The sequence below is a fragment of the Mobula birostris genome, chromosome 20 (genome assembly GCF_030028105.1).
Source record: "Mobula birostris isolate sMobBir1 chromosome 20, sMobBir1.hap1, whole genome shotgun sequence".
Lineage (NCBI taxonomy): Eukaryota > Metazoa > Chordata > Chondrichthyes > Myliobatiformes > Myliobatidae > Mobula > Mobula birostris.
The window spans coordinates 612,232-636,516 of NC_092389.1; the positions used below are offsets into that span (position 1 = coordinate 612,232).

Below are 24,285 nucleotides of genomic sequence, written 5' to 3' on the forward strand. Positions count from 1 at the left end.
GGTAGATAGTAGGAAATCCACAGATTTAGTGCATGGGGAGAAGATTGAAGAATATTTTTAAATGCAGAGAGTGACTGAATTTGCCAAGCACTGTCTAAGGGCAGAGGCAAGTGCTCTCTTGTTTTAAGTATCTGGACAAACACTTGTATAGAGGGAGGTTGGGGTTTGGGGATGGAAAATTACAGATTAATAGAATTGCATTAAACTTTTGCTTGGTTATTATTGGATTGATACTTGTGGGAACATCTGCCAATGGACACTACCAATTACAACAGTAACTACACTTTATTGACTAAAGTGATTTTACAATACTGAACCACCAGGTTCAGGAACAGTTATTACCCTCCAACCATGAGGCTTCTGAACCAGTGTGGATATCTTCACTCATCCCAAAACTGAACTGATTCCACAACCTATGAATTCACATTCAAGGACTCGACAACTCATGTTCTCAGTATTATTTATTAGGTAACTTTTGTATTTGCACAATGGTTGTTTGTCAAGACTTTGTGAACAGTTTCTCATAGAAAAACTATAGGTCTACTGTATATGCCTGGAAGAAAATGAATATGGTGATGTATACGTATTTTGATAATTAATTTACTTTGAAAGGGATTAAGTAAATGCAACACTTAGTTCTCCTGAGGACCTTGTGTAGGCTGGAGATGGCAAGCTAGATCTCCAAGTAAGGAATGATTGCCTTCTGAAGGTGCACGCAACACTAGTTGTAGGGGTGGGGGGTGCTGATGAAAGAAGAGAATGACTATTTGCTTACATCCTATGTACATTTCCATTTCATATCACATTACACTTCACTGGATTCAGTTTCTTGGCCCAAAATGTTTTCATTATTTCTGAATACAAAATAAATACAGAACAGCACAATGTACTAAACCCTCTGAAGAGACTCCAGCTGCATAGATGGGGGTCAAGATGTTGCTCCAAATGTTCCAGCCTTTTCTGCTACTTCCAAAGCCACTTTCAAATTCTGTTCAAAGAGATCACACCTGCAGATAAAAGACATTTTAAACAAATAGCGGTCAGTAAAACACAAAGGGTTCTATTCTTATCTGCATGATTTCAAATCTAAGAGGAAAACTCACTACATGAACAGCAGAATGTGAGCAAAAAGCACAGACTCAACTCAAACAATTAACCCTTTGTGCAAACACTCAAGGAACAGGCAACCCGCAAAAGGAAAATTCACAAATTCATGTCCTACAAAATGCACTAATGCAGCCTTGTCACAATCTGAGTTACTATATTGGCTCAAGAAAATTGCCCTTCCCCAGGGCAATTAGAATGGGCAATAAATGTTGGCGAACACTCAAATCCCAAAATTACACAAAAAAAATCAATACAGATTATTTTTTTAAAGTTTTAGCTTGTGAACTGTTTCTTCTAAATTCCAGTGAGTACAAGCCCAAAGCTGCCAAACGCTCCTCATGTTAACCCCTTTATTCCCAAAATCATCCATGTGTACCACCTCTGGACTCTCTCCAATGACAACACATTCTTTTTGAGATATAGGGCCCAAAACTGTTGACAATACTCCAAGTGCAGCTTGATTAGTGTCTTTAGAGTTTCAGCATTATCTCATTGATTTTATATTCTATTCCCCTTGAAATAAATGCCTTCTTTACCACAGACTCAACCAGTGAATTAACCTTCTTGTGTAGTCTTGCACAAGGACACCTAAGTCCCTCTGCACCTCTGATGTTTGAACCTTCTCCCCATTTAGATAATAGTCTGCACTATTGTTCCTTTTACCAAAATGCATTATCATACATTTCCCAACACTGTATTCCATCTGCCACTTTTTTGCCCATTCTTCCAATTTGTCCAAGTCCTGCTGCAATCACATTGCTTCCTCAGCACTAACTACCCCTCCACCCATCTTCATATCATCCGCAAACTTTCCCACAAAACCATCCATTCCCCTATCTAAATCACTGACAAACAATGTGAAAAGTAGTGGTCCCAAAACTGAACCCCGAGGAACACCACTAGTCACTGGCAGCCATCCAGAAAAGGCTCCCTTTATTCCCACTTGCTGCCTCCTACCTGTCAGCCATTCCTGTATCCATGCCAGTATCTTTCCTGTAATGCTATACGATTTTACCTTGTTAAGCAGCCTCATGTGTGGCACCTTATCAAATGCCTTCTGAAAATCCAAGTAAATGACATCCACTGCCTCTCCTTTGTCCACCCTGCTTGTTACTTCTTCAAAAGAATTCCAACAGATTTGTCAGGGTAGACAAACCATGCACACTTTGACATATTTTATCATTAGTCTCTAAGTACCTCGAAACCTCATCCTTAATAATGGACACTTTCCCAACCTCTGAGGTGAGGCTAACTGGCCTATAATTACCTTTCTTTTGTCTTCCTCCCTTCTTAAAGAGTGGAGTGACATTTGCAATTTTCTTTTTTTTTAATTTTATTTTTATTTGGATAAGGTATTTGCAAGTATTACACACTTTTTACATATAAAACCTTTTCCATTTTTTTATATACAGGTTTTCCCCGCCATCCGAAGGTAGAGTGTTCCTATGAAACAGTTCATAAGTTGGAATGTCATAAAGCGAAGAAGCAATTACCATTTATTTATATGGGAAAAATTTGTGAGTGTTCGCAGACCCAAAAATAACCTACCAAATCATGCCAAATAACCCATAAAACCTAAAATAACAGTAACATATAGTAAAAGCAGGACTGATATGATAAATACACAGCCTATATAAAGCAGAAATACTTTTCCACAATCATTGCCGCACTGTTCTCCGTAGCGAAAATCTCACGCAAGCGCCCTCAGCAGAAACACAGCGCAAGCCCTCTCCAGTAACCTTTAAACTATGAAGCTGCCAAATCATACCAAATAACACGTAAAAATACACAGCCGATATAAAGTAGAAATAATGTATGTACAGTGTAGTATCACTTACGGGAATCGGGAAGACAGCGCCGAGCACACTGATGATGGTGTTAGGCCGAGTCGGTGGAGGTTGGGGTGGTGCAGTGGCCCCCACCCTCCGGGCAGCGAGCCGATACCGATCTGTGAAGAACGCAGTGGTCCAGCGGTAGCTGGAACACACTCAGCACATCTTTAAGAAAAAAGCCGAAATAAACAAGCTAATTAATTAGGTGCCGCCCGGCCCATAAATGTCAGCCCAGATCAGAGGCGACGCAATCAGCAATCACCTCTGATCTGGGCTGACATTTACGTGCCAGGCGGCACCTAATTAATTAGCTTGTTTATTTCGGCTTTTTTTCTTAAAGATGTGCTGGGTGCTGGGTGCCTCCCGGCTACCGCTGCATTCTTCGCGGATCGGTATCTGTCAGCGGCCCAGGGGTTGGGGTGGTGGGACACTGGGGTGTTGTCTGTTTCCATCAGGACAGGCAGCTCATCTTCTCCTATAACTGCCTGCCTCGATATCGAAGGTTGAGGTTCATCATCTGCTTTGGCTGATGTGGAAGGCTTGCTTGACCGCTTAGCCTCGCGCATTTTTAGATCATACAGTTCTTTGTAAGGACTCAAACCATCCTGCAAATATGCCCTAAACCGACATACCCTTTCAAAATTAAAGTCGTACTTTATCATTGCAGCGAAAATCTCACGCAGTTGCTTCACATTCAGTTCCTGGACGACTTCACTTTCGGTCCGTTCGCTACTGCGTTCGGTTTCGATTGTTATCCTTTCCTCTTCCAATTGCATCAGCTCTTCATCTATCAGTTCTTGGTCATGGGATGCCAAAACCTCTTCAACATCATCTTCGTCAACTTCCACAAGCCAAACTCACTTTGTCCTTACTTCGTTCACCACAATCGAAACGCTTAATTATGTCCAGTTTTATGCTAAGTATAACACCCTTACATAGTCATAGTCATATGAGCTCTTTCAGGCTTTTCCAATACCTTAGAACTCATCTTGCTAACGGATGCTCACAGGCACATGTTTAAGCAATGCCGGCGAGAATGCAGTTCCGAATCCCGGGGGGGGGGGGGGGGGGAGGGGAGCGGCTGCTTGGGGCGCGCGCTGCCTTTTCTCATAACAGTGAAAACACCTTCTGTTAGTGAAAACAGGGAACTAATGTAGGTCTTTCTTAACAGTGAGGTTTCATAAAGCGAACGTTCGAAAAGCGGGGGACACCTGTATGTATAAATCTATATATATTTATACATTCGCAAGTACACACTGAGATGATATTAACAGAAAAATAATAAAAGAAGAAAAAAATAATAATAAAACAAAAAAGGGGCATAACAAAGTAGGTAACATGGTGGGAATAAAAACATATAATTACGTATTTAAATAGATATTTATGTGCAATTGTAATTCCACACTATTAAACTAAATAATAACAATAATAGTTGTTAAAAAAATAGTAATAATTGTGGTTGAAATAATAATTTCCATGTATCTCTTCTGGTCCATTTCTTTCTAGTCCAAAATATTGTGTGTGACCCGATGTAACTTCCATCATAGGTGTTTGTATCCTAACACGTTCATGTTTGCTCCTACCCACAGACATACTTATCCAATCCGTGTACTTATTTACTTCATTTTATCGTTTTTTCCCCAAATCTTTTTCTTTACTTGTGTTAATTCCACGTTTTCCAGAAACAGAACAGTGAACATTCGAACCAAGGGAGCTTACATTAACACTATTACTATGTTGATGAGGAAAGCAGTATGAATCATTAGGAGAGTCTTCTAAAGTCTGCTCGCTCTGGGGTTATAAATTCAATCCATTTATTCCAAATTTGATAAAATTTTTTCTTTTTGAATTCTCAGAGAGTAAATCATCTTTTCCATTTTAAATATTTCCAAAATAATTTCATGCCAATCTTCTAATGTAGGTGATGTTGGATTTAGCCACTTTCTGGTGATTGATTTCTTACTTGCGGCTAAAAGGGTCGGTAGCAGCTTTATATCTTTCTTCTGTTTCAAAAACAACACATGTCCCAAATAGAGTGTCTCCAAGTTCAGAGGTATCTGAGTCTTAAATACCTTAATGTTCTGTGAATACCTTTCCAATATAAACTTAATTTAGGGCAATCCCAGAAAATATGGAAATGATTTGCCTCCTTGGAGCCACACCTTCTCCAACACGTCACGTTTGTGTCTTTATATTTTTCCTGATATGTGGTCTTGAAGTATCTTATAATATTTTTCCAACAACGTTCTCTCCAAACCAAAGAGTTAGTTGAAGACCACTGAAAGCTGCAGATTTTCCCCCAAGCCTCCTCTGAAAGTACCAACTCCGTTTCTTTCTCCCACTTCTCTTTAACATACAATGTCTTTTCATTTTTGGCATGACAGAGGGCATTATATAATCGAGAAACTGATTTACTTGGTATTGAGCTGCAAGCTGATTTCAGAATCTTGAAAAATTCTAATTCTGCTGTTGAAAAGTCTGTATGTCTACAATTCTGGTTAAACTAGTGTGGTTAAACTGTCTGGTTAAACTGTCATACTTGTCGTGCAGGGATTGAAAACTTTGTAATGCATTTTTATGTGTGAATGGGAGGTAAGTTTAAGACCTTTCTTTATCCATAGTTCAAATCTTTTATCTCCTCTGCAAGGAAGGAATTCAGTATCATAAACACACCAGCTGAAAAGTTTTAACATGTTGTAGATTCCACATGAATTAGCCACCTTCTGCCATACTTGTAGTGTGAGATTTATCCAGCTGTTTTTAAAACTTTTCCAATTGGGCCATCAATCCTTTGTCCACAATTGAGGCCTGTAGAGGAAAACTGTCAATCAATCCAAATTCTATTTCCTTCCATCTAGCCTTGTATTCCCCATTACACCAATATAACAGAGGGGTTATCTGTGAAGCATCAAAATAGTTTCTCAAACAAGGAAGTGCCATACCTCCTCCTTCCTTTCCTAACTGTAAGGTGTTAAATCGAATTTTAGGTTTCTTTCCTTGCCAGATAAAGCGGGAAATCCATTTGTCCCATTCCCTGATTTGATTAGCATCCACCTCCACAGGTAAAGACCGGAAAAAGTAAACGAGGGAGAATATTCATTTTTATGGTATTTATCCTTGAATTTAGACTTAAAAAGGGGATAAAATTCCATCTACGTATATCTGCTTTTATCTCTGAAATTAATGGCCCATAATTTACCTGTGACAACGTTGAAAGATCACCGGCTGGTGGCGCAATGACATCGGTGCCAAACCTGGGAGCAGAGGTTCCCGGGTTTGAAACCAGTTGGGTCCACTCCTGAGTACACTTTCCATCTGTGCCGGGTTGAGTGTCGAGATCGCAACTCGACCTCATAAAATAAAAGGGAAAAAATACTGAGAAAATCTGTGTGAGGAGTGGCACACCACACAGTCTCTCTCTCTCTCACTCTGTGCCTTGTAAAAAAAAGCCATGAGGAAGACATCATCACGGACGCATGCACACGCACAGACTCGCACGCACGCAGGCGCACGCCCCAAAAAAAAATCTTTTGGCAGGGTTATTCCTAAATATTTTAATGATTTAGCTTCCCACTTAAGATCATAAGTATCCTGCAGTTTTTTGGATGGTGTATAATTTAGGGACATAACCTGTGTTTTCTTTACATTAATTTTATAACCTGATATTTTCCCGAACTCATCCAACAGTGTAAACAATCCTATGAATGATTTTTCTGGATCGCTCAAATAGACTAAGACGTCATCTGCTAATAACACCACCTTCTGTTCAATCCCTGCCACCTTGATACCTTTTACGATTTCGCTCTGTCTTATTAGTTGGGCAAGCGGTTCAATATATAGCGGAAAAAGGAGAGGAGAAATTGGGCATCCCTGTCTAGTGCCTCTCTCTAAGATGAAGGAGTCAGAGAGGTCCCCATTTATCTTAATTCGGGCTGTAGGGCCATCATATAGAGTCTGAATTACTTTAATAAACTTTTCTTGAAAGCCGAATCTTCCTAACACTCTGTATAGGAATGCCCAACTAACCGAATCAAAAACTTTCTCAGCGTCCAATCCTACTACCATTGTCTCTGTCTCGTTCTTATTAACCTGTTCTAATACGTGCAGAGTTCTCCTTATGTTGTCCTGTGTTTGCCTTTGTTGAATAAATCCAGTCTGGTCTAAGTGGATTAGGCCAGGTAAAAGCTTTTCCAATCTGCGCGCTAATATAGATGTAAATAGTTTGTAATCTAAATTAAGAACACTAATTGGCCGATAATTGCCACATTCTAGTTTATCTTTACTCTCTTTAGGAATAACTGAAATAATCGCTTCTCTCCAGGAAGGTGGAGTTTCTCCTCTCTGCAAGATCCAATTAAAGGTGTTAAGTAGTAATGGGGCTAACTGTGTCTTCAGGGACTTGTACCACTCTGAGGTAAACCCATCAGAACCTGGAGACTTTCCAGCCTTTAACCTAGAGATGGCCACGTTCAGTTCTTTGACAGTTACTGGTTCTAATGGGCATTCATTTTGTACATCTGTGAGGTTGGGTAGTTTTAATCTTTAGAATTCCTAAAGAATTCAGGAAAGTGTCCATATGGGACTCACTGGAGGCCCGGGGTTGGGAGTACAGCTCTCGATAATATGTTTCAAAACTCTCTTGAATTTTCCCTATTGTACTCTCCACAAGCTTTGTCTTTGGATTCTTTATTTTATGAATTGTATTGTCTGCTTGTTGTTTTCATAATTTATATGCTAATAATCTAGCTGATTTACCACATACTTCATAATTCTTTTGTCTCAGGTAAAGAAAATTTCTTTGAGTTTCCAATGCGTAAATATCATCTATTTCACTTTGCAATTTCTTAATTTCCTGTTTTAAATTAGAATTAATTTTGTTGCTATCTACAACTTGAAGTTGTTTTAATTTTCCTTGAAGGTCTGCTAATTTTTGTGCTTTGAATTTTTTCATGCGAGTAGTAATGGAAATAATTTTTCCTCTCAGTACAGCTTTCAATGTATCCCATAAGATCACTGGTGATGTTTCTCCCCTTAATCTCTCCATTACTTTCAGGTGATTGAGTATATGTGTATTTAACCTCCAAAGCGTTTTCCTCATCTTCCTTTCCAGAATTAGAGACGGAGACTGGGCTATGGTCCGACAGATCAATTGTTGCAATGTTACACTCCTTTTATCCTGAATCTATCTATGCTAAATATATTAAAGAAAAAGTCTATCCTTGAATAAACTGAATGAGGGGAAGAGTAATGTGTATAGTCCTTACTAGTGGGGTGTAATTCCCTCCACACATCTATTATTCCCAACCCCTCCATCAATGGTTTCACTTTCCTAGGCAGAGGTTTGTTCTGAATAACTGTTCCTAAAGAATCTAATGCAGGGCTTAACCTTATATTAAAATCCCCTCCCCAGATTACTACCCCTTGAGAGCTGGCCATTAGATCAAAAATGTGTCTATAGAATGACCATTCACTACCTGGTAGAGCATAAGCAATCAGCAATGTTATTTCAGTACCTTCTATTCTTCCTATAATCTTTACAAATCGTCCATCCTTGTCTTTAGTCTCTGAAATATGTTCATAGTTAAGAGCACTTGATATCAAAGTAGCTACTCCTCTTTTGTGGCTCAGCTTATATGATGAATAAAATACATACTTAAAGCCCATTCTTTTTAATTTTGCATGTTCGGATTGGCTCATGTGTGTTTCCTGAAGGAAAGCTATTTGTGCCCTCTCTTTTTTCAATCTAGACATAATCTTATTTCTCTTAATTGGATTCAAAACCCCATTAACATTATAGGAAATTATTTTTACAGGTTCAATTTGCATTTTTCTCTAGTTAAAAATAGAAAACACTCTCCTTTTCTAAACAAACAGTAAGCAATCCCTTCTCAACAGTAAACCAGAACACAACACCAAACCCTAGGCATTTTTGAATGCAGAACATTTGAAAATTTTCCCCGACTTCCAACAGTGAGGCCTAAGCCGGCCGACCTGCCTCAGTTCAGAGGGATAACCTCTATCTTCACCCTGTGATAGGGGGCCCTCAGCAGTGTGAACAATCATGGAGAATTCTCTATTTGTGTCTCGACCATATTGCTTTCATTCAAGTTATTCTATCTAGTTTATTTTCAGTTTCCAGCTTTAATTTTACCTTTAAGTCCGATTTACTCTTTTCAGTCATTTCTCTTAATTAATCTGTACTCTCTGTACGTTCATGTCTGAATACTTGTAGCTTTTCCTTGTAGCTTGACACTCTGGTTCGAGTGGCGCGTCCTCACCGCACTGGCTGCTGTGACCACCGCCGAATCTTCTCCAATAGCGACTCCGATTGGGTGATAACTTTAATGGGTAGTCCCCGGTCCGCCAGGTCCGACGTTGCCTCCTCCACTGTAGGGTAGGTTTTTGTCCCTTTGTCGTAAAAGACTCTTAGCCGAGCTGGATACAAGGTCTGGAATCTGATGTTGTTTTCCTTCAGGACCCTCCGTGCTTCTGCGTATTGCTTCTGTCTGGCAAGGATCCCTGGTGTGTAATCGTGGTCAAAGCTGATTTTACAGTTACTCCACGTAAAGTCTTTCTTTTGCCACAGGCCAGTTTAAGCACTTCTTCCTTCGTTATGTAGCTGAGAAATCTGACTAGAATCGATCTGGGCTGGGCGCCTGCCGGAGGCTGCGGTGCTAACGCCCGGTGGGCCCTTTCTATCTGTAGGTCTTTTGCGTTTGGTATGTCAAGGTTCTCTCTAAGTAGCTTCTCCACGAAGGGAATCATCAATCCGGGTTTACCTTCAGCTCCTTCGGGAACACCGTAGATACTCACATTTTCCCTTCTTGAGCAGCCTTCTTGGTCTATTAGCTTCCACTGGAGCTGCTCTTGTAGCTTCAGCATTTCTGCTATCACTTCCTCTGCGTTTTGTAGCCTCTCCTCAGTCCCTACAATCCTCACTTTGGCTTCATCTAACCTCAAATTAGTTTTTACTATTTCTCCTTTAATATCTTCCAGCTGTTTGTTGGTATCTTGTCGGAAATCACAAATCTGTCTGAGAATCAAAGTCAGGTTCACCAACTCTTCATCATTATCTCCGTCCTGGCTAGCCATGGGGAAGCTAGCCCCCTCATGTTGCTGCGAATCGTTGTATCTATCAGCATTCTGAGCAGACTTTTTATTCTTATACTTAGACATCATCCTTGCCCCTTTTGTAAATATAGTTATACAATACTAAATATTTGTCTAATTTCGACTTTGGGGCAGCTTACCTTCTTTTTTGTTGAGAGACATTTTCCTATGCTGCCATTCCCTTGATGACCTGGAAGTCCTCCCAACATTTGCAATTTTCCAGTCCTCAGAGACCATGCCAGAATCAAGTGATTCTTGAAAGATCATGGCCAATGCATCTGTTATCTCTTCAGCAACCTCTCTCAGGACTCTGGGATGTAGTTCATCTGGTCCAGGTGACTTATCCACCTTAAGAGCTTTGAGTTTGCCTAGCATTTTTTCCTTTTTAATAGCAATGGCACTCACTCCTGCTCCTGCTCTCTGACACTCACGGACCTTTGGCACACTGCTAGTTGTCTTCCACAGTGAAGACTGATGCAAAGTACCCATTAAGTTTATCTGCTATTTCTTTGTCCCTGATTACTATCTCACCAGCATCATTTTCCAGTGGCCCAATATCAACTCTCACTTCCCTTTTATTCTTTGTATAACTGAAAAAACTTTTAGTATCCTGCCTTGTATTATTGACTTGTTTACCCTCATTTTTCATATTTTCCCTTCTTATAGCTTTTTTAGTTGCCTTTTGTCAGATTTTAAAAAGCCTCCCAATCATCCAATTTCCCACTCACTTTTGCTAGCTTACATGCCCTTTCCTTGGCTTTTATGCAGTTCTTAACTCCCTTGATCAGTCACGGTTGCCTAGCCCTGCCATTTGAGAATATCTTCTCCTGTGGGACATATCTATCCTGCACCTTGTGAGCTGTTCCCAGAAACTTCAGCCACCTCTGTTCTGCCGTTATCTCTGCCAGTATCCTCCTCCAATCCACCTGGGCTAGCTCAGAATGCCTCTGTAATTCCCTGTATTCCATTGCCATACTGATACATGTCACTTATGCTTCTCCCTCTCAAATTGCAGTATGAATTCAACCATATTATGATCACTATCCCCTAAGGGTTCCTTTATGTTAAGCTTCCAAATAAGATCTGGGTTATTACACAACACGCCTTCTAGCAAACTCTAGCCAAGATTTCACGTGAATTTTTTTCAACAGTGGCTTTCTCGTTGCCACTCTCCTGTAAAGCTATGATTGGTGAAGCACTTGGGCAACAGTTGTTGTATGCACAGTCCCTCTCATCTCAGCCACTGAAGCTTGTAACTCTTCCAGAGTTGTCTAGGTGGCCTCCCCCACCATTCCCCTTCTTGCATGGTCACACAGTTTTTGAGGACGGCCTGCTCTGGGCAGATTTACAGCTGTGCCATATTCTTTCCATTTCTTGATGACTGACTTAACTGTACTCTGAGGGATATTCAGTGACTTGGAAATTTTCTTGTATCCATCTCCTAACTTGTGCTTTCCAATAACCTTTTCGCGGAGATGCTTTTGTCTTCATAGTGTAGTTTTTGCCAGGATACGGACTCACCAGGAGTTGGACCTTCCAGATACAGGTGTATTTCTACTACAATCAATTGAAACACACTGGCTGCACACAGGTCTCCAAAAACAGACTTCTATTTAACTAATTATGCGATTTATAAAACCAGTAATGATTTGGTGTGTCATATTAAGTGGGGGGGGGTGAATACTTATGCCATCAATTATTTTGTGTCATTTATTTGTAATAAATTTAGATCACTTGATAGAGATCGGTTTTCACTTTGACAGGAAAGAGTCTTTTTCTGTTGATCAGTGTCAAAAAAGCAAATTAAATCCACTGTGATTCAATGTTGTAAAACAATAAAACATGAAAATTTCCAAGGGTGGTGAATATTTTTTATAGGCACTGTACCTTGTTGAAAGGAGGCTTCAGTGCAGTGAACCACATAGTCGCAAAAAAAAAGAAACCACTTAGACATCATTACGTGTGGGGACTTAAGACTTTTGCTGTCACAATTTGAACCATATATGTCAACTCCTGCTAAAAACCATTATGCTTCAGGATCACATTGATATCGAAGCTGGTGAACAGCGCACAAGTACTGTAAACACAAAATACTCTCTCTGCAGATGCTGGGGTCAAAGCAACACTCACAAGCTGGAGGAACTCAGCAGGTCGGGCAGCATCCGTGAAAACGATCAGTCAACGTTTCGGGCCGGAACCCTTCGTCAGGACTGTAGAAGGAAGGGACAGAGGCCCTATAAAGAAGGTGGGGGGAGGGTGGGAAGGAGAAGGCTGGTAGGTTCCAGGTGAAAAACCAGTAAGGGGAAAGACAAAGGGGTGGGGGAGGGGAAGCAGGGAGGGGACAGGCAGGAAAGGTGAAGAAGGAATGGGGGAAAACACAATGGGTAGTAGAAGGAGGCAGAACCATGAGGGAGGTGTTAGGCAGCTGGGGGAGGGGGCAGAGTGAAATAGGGATAGGGGAAGGGAGGGGGAGGGAATTAACGGACGTTGGAGAATTCTATGTTCATACCAAGGGGCTGGAGACTGCCTAGACGGTATATGAGGTGTTGCTCCTCCAACCTGAGTTTAGCCTCATCATGGCAGTAGAGGAGGCCATGTATGGACATATCTGAATGGGAGTGGGAAGCAGAGTTGAAGTGGGTGGCTACTGGGAGATCCTGTCTGTTGTGGCAGATGGAGTGGAGGTGCTCAACGAACTGGTCCCCCAATATTCGTCGGGTTTCACCGATGTAGAGGAGGCCGCACCGGGAGCACCGGATGCAATAGATGACCCCAACAGACTCACAAGTGAAGTGTTGCCTCACCTGGAAGGACTGTTTGGGGCCCTGAATGGTGGCAAGAGAGGAGGTGTAGCGACAGGTGTAGCACTTGCGCTTACAGGGATAAGTGCCAGGTGGGAGATACGTGGGGAGGGACGTGTGAACCAGGGAGTCGTGGAGGGACCGATCCCTGCGGAAGGCGGAGAGGGAAAGATGTGCTTAGTGGTGGGGTCCTGTTGAAGGTGGCGGAAGTTGCGGAGGATAATGTGCTGGATCCGGAGGCTGGTGGGGTGGTAGGTGAGGACAAGGGGAACCCTGTCCCTGTTGTGGTGGTGGGAGGATGGGGTGAGAGCCAAAGTGCGGGAAATGGAGGAGATGCAGGTGAGGGCATCATTAATGACAGCAGAAGGGAAACCACGATCCTTAAAGAAAGAGGACATTTGAGATGTCCTGGAACGGAAAACCTGATCCTGGGAGCAGATGCGGTGGAGATGGAGGAACTGGGAATAGGGAATGGCATTTTTGCATGTGGCGGGGTGGGAAGAAGACCGCTTGGTCGAGCACCTCCGCTCCGTCCGCCAAAACAGACAGGATCTCCCAGTAGCCACCCACTTCAACTCTGCTTCCCATTCCCATTTGGATATGTCCATACATGACCTCCTCTACTGCCATGATGAGGCTAAACTCAGGCTGGAGGAGCAACACCTCATATACCGTCTAGGTAGTCTCCAGCCTCTTGGTATGAACATAGAATTCTCAACTTCTGGTAATTCCCTCCCCCTCCCTTCCCCTATCCCTATGTCATTCTGCCCCCTCCCCCAGCTGCCTATCACCTCCGTCATGGTTCCGCCTCCTTCTACTACCCATTGTGTTTTCCCCTATTCCTTCTTCACCTTTCCTGCTTATCACCTCCCTGCTTCCCCTCTTCGTCCCCTTTATCTTTCCCCTTACTGGTTTTTCACCTGGAACCTACCAGCCTTCTCCTTCCCACCCCCCCCCCCACCTTCTTTATAGGGCCTCTGCCCCTTCCCCCTACAGTCCTGACGAAGGGTTCCGGCCCGAAACGTTGACTGATCGTTTCCACGGATGCTGCCTGACCTGCTGAGTTCCTCCAGCATGTTGCGCGTGTTGCACAAGTACTGTGTAAGCTTGATTTAAAGACAAATAAGAAAATTAAAGTAGAATCATTTTTCTCATGGTAACATATGGTAGACATGTCTTTACACTATGGTGGTGCCTGAGTACATTGTGCTTAAGAGGGGCATTGGCAAGTATGAGGGTGCTTTCAGGGGGCCGTTGGCAGGTATTAAAATGCTTTAGGGGGGTGTTGGGCTAAAAAACGTTTGGAAACACTGCTGTACAGTAACAGGCCATTCTGGCCAAATGCACCAAGGAAGAGCAGTGAACCTAATGATCCTGGTCTTTGGAACTGGTCTAGATCAATATTGGTCTCAGAGGTGGCTTCACTAAAGTTAATAATTTATAAATAGTTCAGTTCAGGCAGTTGACAAAATTGAATAAGGTTCAGATTTGAATGTATGGCAACACTTCACCATCCAGAGTTTTTCCTGATACAAAGCCCACAATTCCTGTTCAGAGACCTACCTGATTGGCATCTCAAGAGAGTAGAATGGGTTTTTAAGAGCATAGTCTGAATAAATTTCATAAATCTTCCGTAGCAGGGAATCAATTCCAGCTTGTCGAGGGTCAGCCAACACAATGAACTTAATTCCTTTAATAGAGAAGAAAATTGGAATAACAGACATCTCATAGGCAGAATATCTCACAGGAAGAACTTCAGTGATAGCAAACAGGATACTGGAGGAACTCAACAGGTCAAGCAGCATCTGTAGAAAGAAAAAGGTAGTTGAAATTTCAGGCTGAGATCTGCAAGTGCCCAGATTGAAGGGTCTTGACCTGAAATTTGAACTGCCCCTTCCCCTCCGTAACAAATGCAGCTTAAGCTGCTGAGTTCCTGCAGCAGTTTGTGCATTCCACCATCTGCAGTCTCTTGTGCCTCCAACTTCTGAATCTGCTAAAGCACTATGAGATTATTTTTATTTTGAAAATCAATACTGACAGGATTCACAATGGAAAGTAGAAGCACTGATTGATGTGAAGCAAGAAACCTTCTGTCCATTGTGTCTGCCCTGCAATAGTGCTTTCTGATTAACCTTATTACGCTGTTTTGTCCCTCCAAAGGTCTTGCACACACTAGTGTCCAACAAATTTATTGATTAGTTTTGTCTTCCTTTCAGGAAAAACTACTTCAGATCACAACAATGCATTGTATTAAAATTTTAAGTTTTCTAATGTCTCATCTGACTCTCTTTGCCTATCATCTTCATATATCAAAATTAAAATCTTCTCTATCCAGTTGCCTTTTGAAACTCTCACCTGTGGCTGCTTCCACCTTCACATCATTGCTACTCTTTGTGCAAGGAATTTCTTTACAGCACCACACACCAATCCCCACCACACCCAATGTCTTCTGCTAAAGGAAACAAAGATTCCTTCTTTCACCCCTGTCATGACCTGTACATCTCCATCAAATGCCCTCCCTATCTTCTTTACTGTAAAGAGAAAGGCCAACTTCTCTAGTTTAACCTTGTGGCCAAACCACACTTTAGTCCCGAAGTTTTTCTCAACATTTTACCTTCTCAAAACTTCCAGATTCCTTCAGTCTGGGTCATCTGGTAACCAACAAAAACTACCAGTGAGAAACTGTTTCCCACTTATTATTATTGAAAGCAGATTTGGACCCCATATCAAAGAAAGGATGTGCTGGCATTGGGTCCGGAGGAGGTTTTCAAGAATGATCCCAGGAATTAAAGGGTTAATGTATGAGGAGCATTTGATGGCTCTCGGCCTGTTCTTGCTGGAATTTAGAAAAATGGTGGGGGGGGGGGGAAGAGAATCTAATTGAAACCCAACAAATACTGAAAGGCCTGCATTGAGTAGATGTAGAGAGGATATTTCGAATAGTACGAGAGCCTAAGACCAGAGGGCAAAGCTTCAAAATACAAGGATGTCCCTTTAGAAGAGATGAGTAGGAATGTCTTTAGCCAGAGAGTGGTGAATCTGTTAGATTCATTGCCACGGAGGGCTGTGGAGGCCAAGTCATTGGGTATATTTAAAGTAGACGTTGATAGGTTCTTGATTAGTTAGCATGTGAAAGGTTAAAAAAGAGAAGGCAGAAGAATGGCGTTGAGAGAAAATAAATCAGCCATAGTGGAGCAGACTCAATGGGCCAAATGGCCTAATTCTGCTCCTATCTCTGTTTGGCTTGCAAATGGTTGTAACCTAGGGAGGACCTGCATGTGATTTTAAACTCCTTGATCATTTCAAGTAGGGATAACAAATGGATACCCTGACCCAATAAAACAGGCTTTCTGTTACAGAGAGAGGGCATATGGATAAAATACCGGAAGCTTCACGATGAGGAAATATTACACGCTGTATTCACCTGTTAGGGTTTGAAAACAGTGCAGTTTGAAGGTGTCCGTTTCTAACACTTCAATCCCAGAACTTCCAGGCTCTGGTGACAACTGGGAACCAATTGCAAATAACCTGAGAACAAATAAAAGTATCAGCAATAACATCTTCAAATAGCAACACTCCCCCCAAAAAATAATTTCAACCAGCACTGATATTATTAATGTCAAAAACATTTCTAAGGGATGTGCACACTTGTTCTATCTTGCAGTGACTGGTGATGTGTTTCTCTCCTTCGGTGCATATAAATTCTCACCCTATCTGTACACAGGCAGATATTATTAGGTTTGCTGTATGACCTTTATAGATGAAGGATTGAAAATATGTCAGTAACTCATTTATTTTTGAAGTAGCTTATGTCAACTACCAACACAGTCTGAGATTGTGCTGGGAGCTGCCCATAAGTATTGCCACGTTTCCAGAGCCAACATAGCATGTCCACAACTCACTAACCCAAAACTGTACGTTTTGGGAATGCAGGAAGAAACCAGAGCACCTGGAAGAAAGCACACGATCACAGGGAGAATGTACAAACTCCTTACAGACAGTGGCAGGAATTGAACCCTGATCAGTGATTCTGTAAAGTGTTGTGCTAAACTCTACACTACCGTGCTGTCTCCTCTATGCTACCGTACCTTAAAAATGTTGCCTGTGTTTTCCTCAGGTGCTAATGCTATTTTTAGTATTTTCTGCCTTTATTCTATGTGTGTATTTCCCTTTTATTTACAGCATTAAACAGGTGCAGTTGTATATTTCCATCACCCACCGTACAGTCTGCAGAGGCTGATGCCTGCACAGCTGGAATGCAAGAGTTCGGGAGAGTTACTTGAATGATCCCAGGAATTAAAGGGTTAATATACGAGATTCATTTGATGGCTCTGGGCCCGTACTCACTGGAGCTGAGACAAACAAGGGTGATCTCATTACAACCATGCCAAATATAAGAGTGGATGTGGAGAGAATGTTTCCTCTGGTGGGAGAGTTTAGAGCCAGAGGGCACAGCCTCAGAATAGAGGAACATCCCTTTAGAACAAAGATGAGATGTAATTTTATTATCTAGAGGGTGGTGAATCTGTGGAATTCATTGCTATGGATGGCTATGGAGGCCAAGTCATTGAGAATATTTAAAGCAGAGGTTGATAGATTCTTGGTTAGTCAGGACATCAAAAGTTACAGGGAGAAGACAGGAGAATGGGGTTGAGAGGAATAATAAATCAGCCATGAATGAATGGTGGAGCAGATTTGATGGGACAAATGGTCTAATTTGGCTTTTATGTCTTATGGTCATATGAACATAGACTTATCAAGCACACTACTGCCATCTCCTGTTGACCAGTTACCCAGACATGTTAGGGACCATCTTTCCATTTCCTCTTTTTCTAGCAGGAGGCAATACAGCCTCTGCTCTGTGCCTCTGTGTTCAACATGGTTTAGGGCAGGGCAGATTTCAAATTCATGCTTTTAAACCATAAGACGTAGGAGTAGATTTAGATCACTTGGCCCATCGAGTCTGCTCTGCCATTCACTCACAGCTGATTTATTATCCCTCTCAACCCCATTCTCCTGTCTTCTTCCAACAACCTTTGATGTCCTGAGTAATCACAAACCTAACATACACACAAATGCAAGGAATATATACATCTGCTTTAAATATACCCAATGATTTGGCCTCCACAGCCATCTGTGGCAATGAATTCCACAGATTCACCATCCTCTGGCTAAAGAAATTTCTTATCTGTTCTACAGGGATATCCTATTCTGAGATCCAAAATGTGGAAACATCCTTTCCATGTCCTTTCAATATTTGCTAGGTTTCAATGATATCGCCCCCCCCCCCCATTCTGCTAAATTCCAGAGTGTACAGGCCCAGAGCCATCAAATGCTCCTCATACATTCACTCTTAATTCCCAGAATCATTCTCATGAACCTCCTCTGAAAACAACACAAGCAGCAGCAGCAACAACAACAACAACAACAACAAGACAACAACAGCAAAACACGCTCCTTTCCCATCTCTCCCACTCCAAGACAGTCTCCTTCCAGGCCTCCATTCCTTGTCCCCAGATTCTCAGACTTGCATACATTGGGCCTCCAACTTCTGACTTCATCTCAGGACAGGTTAAGCTGTATCTGACTACCTTTATCCATTACACACGTTACACTGCGCAAAGGGTACAACGTCTAAAACCCTCTAAAAGCACGCACTTTAACTGGAGGATAAAACTCAAAATGACTAATTTGTAATTGGCAATGTTATTACCAGTGGGCATTTCTCTCTACTTTTATCAATTTAATAAAGACACCTCACCAATTGAAAGGTATGAATGGGCTGCAAGTACTTCATCAATGCCAATACTGGAACTATTTGAAGTTACTGGCAGTCTGAGTAAGCGCCAAAGCTCAACAAGTCCAGGCATAGAAAAAAATTAGTAATGGATCTATTGCATTGGGAAGCAATGGATCCATTACTAATTCAGGATTCTTTTCTGCCATTAAACTTACGAGTGAAACATGGAGGCCAACATTAATTTCTCATTGGATGTCAAACGAGGCCGTCCAAACCGAATTGCCAAAGGATAATTAAAAGAGGTGTTTAAATACTCCAGTACATCCCTGTTGTCAGCCATGTATCTTCCATTTACATCCATCCCATTGACTGAAAGAACAGCATATCCGACTGAGGAAAAAAAAAGATAAACATAAATCAGATTTATTACCACTTTGTGGCAACAGTACAATGCAAGACATAAAAATTACTATTAAAAAATTCAAGATTGTCTAATGTCATTTCCAGTACACAAATATAAACAAAAACAAAATAATTGTTTCTCCGGCTCCGATGCAGCACACAAAAAGAGCACAATAAGATAGAGAACACAATAATAATAAAAAAGCAATAAACATAAGTACATGAGATAGCTTACATGCAGAGATTGTATGTTCATAAAGTGACGCTAGGCACTATACATAAGGTGACTCTGACAAGAAATGATAAAATAGTGGTGACTGGGGTCCTGGAGGAGCGAGTTAATGGGTGATCAGCCTTGCTGCTTGGGGGAAGTAACTGTTTCTGTGTTTGGTGGTCCTGGCACGGATGTTACATAACCTCCTCCCTAATGGGAGTGGGACAAACAGTCCATAAGCAGGATCACAAGATCACAAGACAAAGGAGCAGAAGCAGGCCATTTGGCCCATCGAGTCTGCGCCGCCACTCCACCATGAGCTAAACTATTCTCCCATCTAGTTCCAATTTCCGTTTTTTTCCCCATATCCCTTGATACCCCGACTAATCAGATACCTATCAATCTCCTCCTTAAACACCCTCAATGATCGGGCCTCCACAGCTGTATGTGGCAACGAATTCCATAAATCCACGATCCTCTGGCTAAAAAATTTCTCCTCATCTCTGTTTTAACTGGGTACCTTCTAATTCTAAGACTATGGCCTCTTGTCCTGGACTCACCCACCAAGGGAAACAACCTTTCCACATCTACTCTGTCTAACCCTTTCAACATTTGAAATGTTTCTATGAGATCCCCTCTCATTCTTCTATACTCTAATGAATACAGTCCAAGAGCCAACAAACGGTCCTCATATGTTAGCCCCTGAATTCCAGGAATCATCCTCGTAAATCTTCTCTGAACTCTCTCCAACATCAGTACATCCTTTCTAAGACAGGGGGCCCAAAACTGCACACAGTATTCCAAATGAGGTCTCACCAGTGTCCCATGGAGCCTCAACAACACCTCCTTACTCTTATACACTATTCCTCTTGAAATGAATGCCAACATAGCATTCGCTTTCCTTACTGCCGATCCAACTTGGTGGTTAGCCTTTAGGGTATCCTGCACGAGAACCCCCAAGTCCCTTTGCACTTCCGATTTTTGAATTTTCTCCCCATCTAAATAATAATCTGCCCGATTATTTCTTCTTCCGAAATATATAACCGTACATTTGTCAACGTTGTATCTCATCTGCCATTTCTTTGCCCACTCTCCTAAACTGACTAAGTCTCTCTGCAACGTTTCCGTTTCTTCAACATTTCCTGCTCCTCCACCTATCTTGGTGTCATCCGCAAACTTGGCCACATAATCCAAATCATCGATATACATCGTAAAAAGAAGCGGTCCCAACACTGACCCCTGCGGAACACCACTAGTAACTGGCAACCAATCAGAATAGGATCCCTTTATTCCCACCCTTTGCTTTCTGCCTATCAGCCAGGATGGGTGGGATCCTTCATGATGTTACTGGCCCTTTTCTGGCTGTAAAAGAGGAATAATATTATAAGTTCATGGACCATTCAGAAATCTGATGGTAGAGGGAAAGAAGCCATTTCTGAATTATTGAGTGGGAGTTTTCAGGCTCCTATACCTGCTCCCTGATGGTAGTAATGAGAAGAGGACATATCACGAATAAAGAGGAACCTTAATGATGGATGCTGCCTTCTTGGGGTGCTGTCTCTTGATGGTGGGGAGGGTTGTGTCTGTGATGGAACTGGCTGAGTCTACAATCCTCTGCAGCCACTTTCAATCAATGCATTGGAGACGCCATACCAGGCTGCGATGCAACTATTTAGAATGCTCTCCACCGTACATATATATAAGTCTGCAAGAGTTGTTTTAATTATTGAGGACATTGGTTACAAGAAGGGACACAGAGGTAAAAGATCAGCCATAATCTTACTGAATGGCAATCCAGCTGCCAGGATTAGACAATCAGATTTATTATCACTGACATAAGTTGTGAAATTTGTTGTTTTGTGGCAGCAATACAGTGTAAGCCATACAATTACTATAAATTGTAAGGACATGTTGGGCACAGCATTGTGGGCCGAGGGGCCTGTATTGTGCTGTAGGTTTTCCATGTTTCTAAATTACAAAATAAACAAACAGCACAGGAAAGTAACAAGGTAGTGTTCATGGACTGTTCAAAAATCTGACACCCATTCTGTATTCCTAAGTTTATATTGCTTGTCTTCTCCCCAAAGTGCTTTCTCTTCAGCAATTCCACCACTCCATCTTTTCAGAATACTTTGTGTCCATAACTATTAAGTGTGCTTTCATTATTTTTAACGGCATCTTCATTGCTGCCATCACATCCCCTCATAGTTACTTGCTGGTGCAGTTCCCCAGCCTTATTGGCTGTACAGGTACTTTGGTGCATTTGCAGCTTTACTAAACATGTTGTCAGGTTCCTCATTAGAACCATCTTTCATCTGACACAGCTCTACTATTTCTTCAATACCTGACCAACGCTCATTCCTTTTTACACCTTATTCCTCTGCTGCAAGAAAATAGTGCAGTAACATCTAATACTGTCCAATAATCAACAGTAATATTATGTTTGCAGTTCAAGTTTAATTGTTACTGAACCATACACGTACAGCATTCCTCCAGGGTCAAGATGCAAAACACAGTACATATAGACCCACACAGCACACAGTTACAAAAATATTAGCACAAATCTCCGAGTGTCATGGCCTTAAGATTAATGGTGTACAGAATGTTATCCTGGGGCCACATTTCTGCAAGAACAAGTATGCAACAGTTCTACATCTCAGGGTAATCCAACTTGTCTTCCAGGGAGCAAACAGTGGAAAAAAGCCCCGATGGGAGAGGTGGCTGGAACGGTTTGTACGTGCAATCAACTGATCAGGATTTTTTTTACATTACAACAGTGAACACACTTCCAAAGTGCTTTCATTGGTTGAAAAATCACTTTGGAATGTCTTCAAAAAACATGATAGGCATTGGTTCCCACCTCTCCTTACCCACCCTATGAAACTAAGCCAAATCTGCTGGTACAAAGCTGGTGACACTCCAGGGGGTGGGGATGACACCACATTTACATCTCCTGATGACTTCACCCTGATGAAGGCACACCATTTCCTCTGCTTTCTTAGAGAATACAGCATGTCATCAAAAACTCATAACAAACTTCTACAGTGAGTGGTTGCATCACAGCCTTGCATGGGAACTCCAATGCACAGGAATAGAAGAGACTATAGAGAGTGGTGGACTCAGGTAGAACTCTCTCCAGCATTGTGGACATCTAAAGGGGGTGATGTCTCAAACAGGCAATATCCTTCATCAAGGATCCACACCATCTGGGCCATACACATTTTGCAATGTTGCTATCAGGCAGGAGGTATAGGAGCCCGAGATTCACACCTCAAAGATCAACAACTTATTCTCCACTACCATTGTTCTCAAATCAACCTGAAAAACTAACACTAGCAACATACAAAATGCTGGAGGAACTCAGCAGACCAGGCAGCATCTCCAGTCCTGATGAAGGGTCTCAGCCCAAAACATCGACTGTTTTTACTCTTCCATAGATGCTGCCTGGCCTGCTGAGTTCCTCCAGCCTGTTGTGTGTGTTGCTTGGATTTCCAGCATCTGCAGATTTTCTCTTGTTTTTGATTAAACTCTAACACTACCTCAGACTACATCTCGCCCAGCTCACACGAATGTCATGCTATTTCTACATATTATAAATTAGATGCAATGTTAATTGACATTTATGCAATTTATGTTAATGTACAGTACTAATGTTACAGAAAACTATCTTTCAGGGAATTCATACCCACTATAATAAACTTGATTAAAAGTAATTTCTAGAATTACAGTGCATATTTTCACATTGAGAGAATTACCAATATCATTTATTAGAAGTTTGAAAATCTGGCCAACACTGTGGAAACCGCGGCCGGGACACAGTTTAGGCAGGCCCCAACTGACCGGAGCGTTTTCCGGCATCTGAAGCCGCCGCCCAGACTCCGTCCCTCGGCCCAGTCTCACCTTTAATGCCATCCCTCTGACCAAAAGACACCACCACCCGCTCGTCATACACCTTTAGCACCATGTCCAGCGGGTAGCTAAAGGTCTTCTCCACATCAGTGCGAGGCGAATAATTGTCATACTGATATATCAAGCCCCCCGCTTTATTCACCACATAAACACTGAACACCACCATGGCTAAAGGGTGACGGAACGCCGGGTAATGTAGTCCTACTCGACCTACTCTCGCGGCTGCGCATTAGTTTGTCTAAAAAACTCTGAGGGAGGGGGGAATCGCATAGTGCACTGGGAAATATCACAAACTGTAGCCGCTCCTACCGCGGGTGCGCACTAATAAATGGTGGCATTGCACAGGTCGCTGGGAAATATAGTCTTACGCCTTCATCTTGTGGCTGCGTACTAGCGCCCTAGGTCCCGGCAATACTCATCGTATGGGATACTGGTAAATGTAGTCTTAATTCACAGCTGGGTGTTAGGAATTGTAACCTCTAGGTGGATACTGCACCCATTTGTCCTTTGGACATCTCCCAGAGGATCAGAAATAGCCACTAACTCTTTCTTAGTGGTGACCAAGTATTGTTCACTCATAGCAGAGAGAACAAGCAGAGACACAAGAGATTTTGCAAATGCTGGGAATCTTGAGCAACACACATAAAGTGCTGGAGGAACTGAGGAAGTCAAACAGCATCTATGGAGGGGAATAAACGGTCAACGTTTCAGGCCGAGACCTTTCATCAGGACGCCATCAATATTCACCTTCGGAATACAATTACAATCTTTTAATCCTGAAACATGTGCCCTAGTAATGGAGAAGAGCTACTGTAAGTTAAGGTCTTATGAATGCAGGGAGATAAACCAATGGACATAACATAACAGTAATTAGTCTGTCTAGGTACCATATCCGATGTGGACTTTGGTGACCATGGTTTTCCATATAGATCTATCCTTCGTTTTTTGGATGACTTCCATTTTCTCGATGTGTAGCCACCTGGCTATGCTTTTGATGTACATAAGCCGAGGCCTTCCTCTAGGTTTGCTCCCCTCAACCTTTCCAGAGAGTATGAGTTTTTCTAGCTCATCTTTCTGGATGATGTGTCTTAGTAATTAGTAATATAGGAAATAGGAACAGAAGAAGTGCATTTGGCCTTTCCTGTCTGCTTCATCGTTCAGCAAAATTTT

The 24,285-nt window shown here is 42.0% G+C and overlaps 1 protein-coding gene across 2 annotated transcripts; it reads right to left on the reverse strand.

Moving 5' to 3' along the window:
* Window positions 1-443: 443 nt before the first annotated feature.
* trappc4 (trafficking protein particle complex subunit 4) lies at window positions 444-23,329 on the reverse strand. Of its 2 annotated transcripts, XM_072283813.1 has the most exons (6): window positions 23,107-23,329; window positions 18,806-18,980; window positions 16,275-16,378; window positions 14,414-14,540; window positions 6,139-6,289; window positions 921-1,007 (listed from the first exon to the last, which is right to left on the reverse strand). In XM_072283813.1, the coding sequence occupies exons 1-6, from the start codon at window positions 23,279-23,281 to the stop codon at window positions 1,002-1,004; spliced, it is 738 nt and encodes a 245-aa protein (XP_072139914.1). In that variant the 5' UTR covers window positions 23,282-23,329; the 3' UTR covers window positions 921-1,001. The 2 variants fall into 2 exon arrangements, with proteins under 2 accessions (XP_072139915.1, XP_072139914.1); XM_072283814.1 differs by lacking the exon at window positions 6,139-6,289 and having other exon boundaries at window positions 444-1,007; window positions 23,107-23,323.
* Between the last annotated feature and the right edge of the window lie 956 nt (window positions 23,330-24,285).

Bases quoted from the DNA above. Each gene is read 5' to 3' on its own strand.
- trappc4 (XM_072283813.1), bottom strand. From the start codon at position 23,281: ATGGTGGTGTTCAGTGTTTATGTGGTGAATAAAGCGGGGGGCTTGATA. The intron at 16,379-18,805 runs GTAAGTTTAATG...ATTTGTTCTCAG, and splicing joins TTGGCCTCCATGTTTCACTC to GTTATTTGCAATTGGTTCCC. The intron at 6,290-14,413 runs GTAGGTCTCTGA...TTATTTTATGAG, and splicing joins TCTCTTGAGATGCCAATCAG to GTCGAGTTGCGATCTCGACA.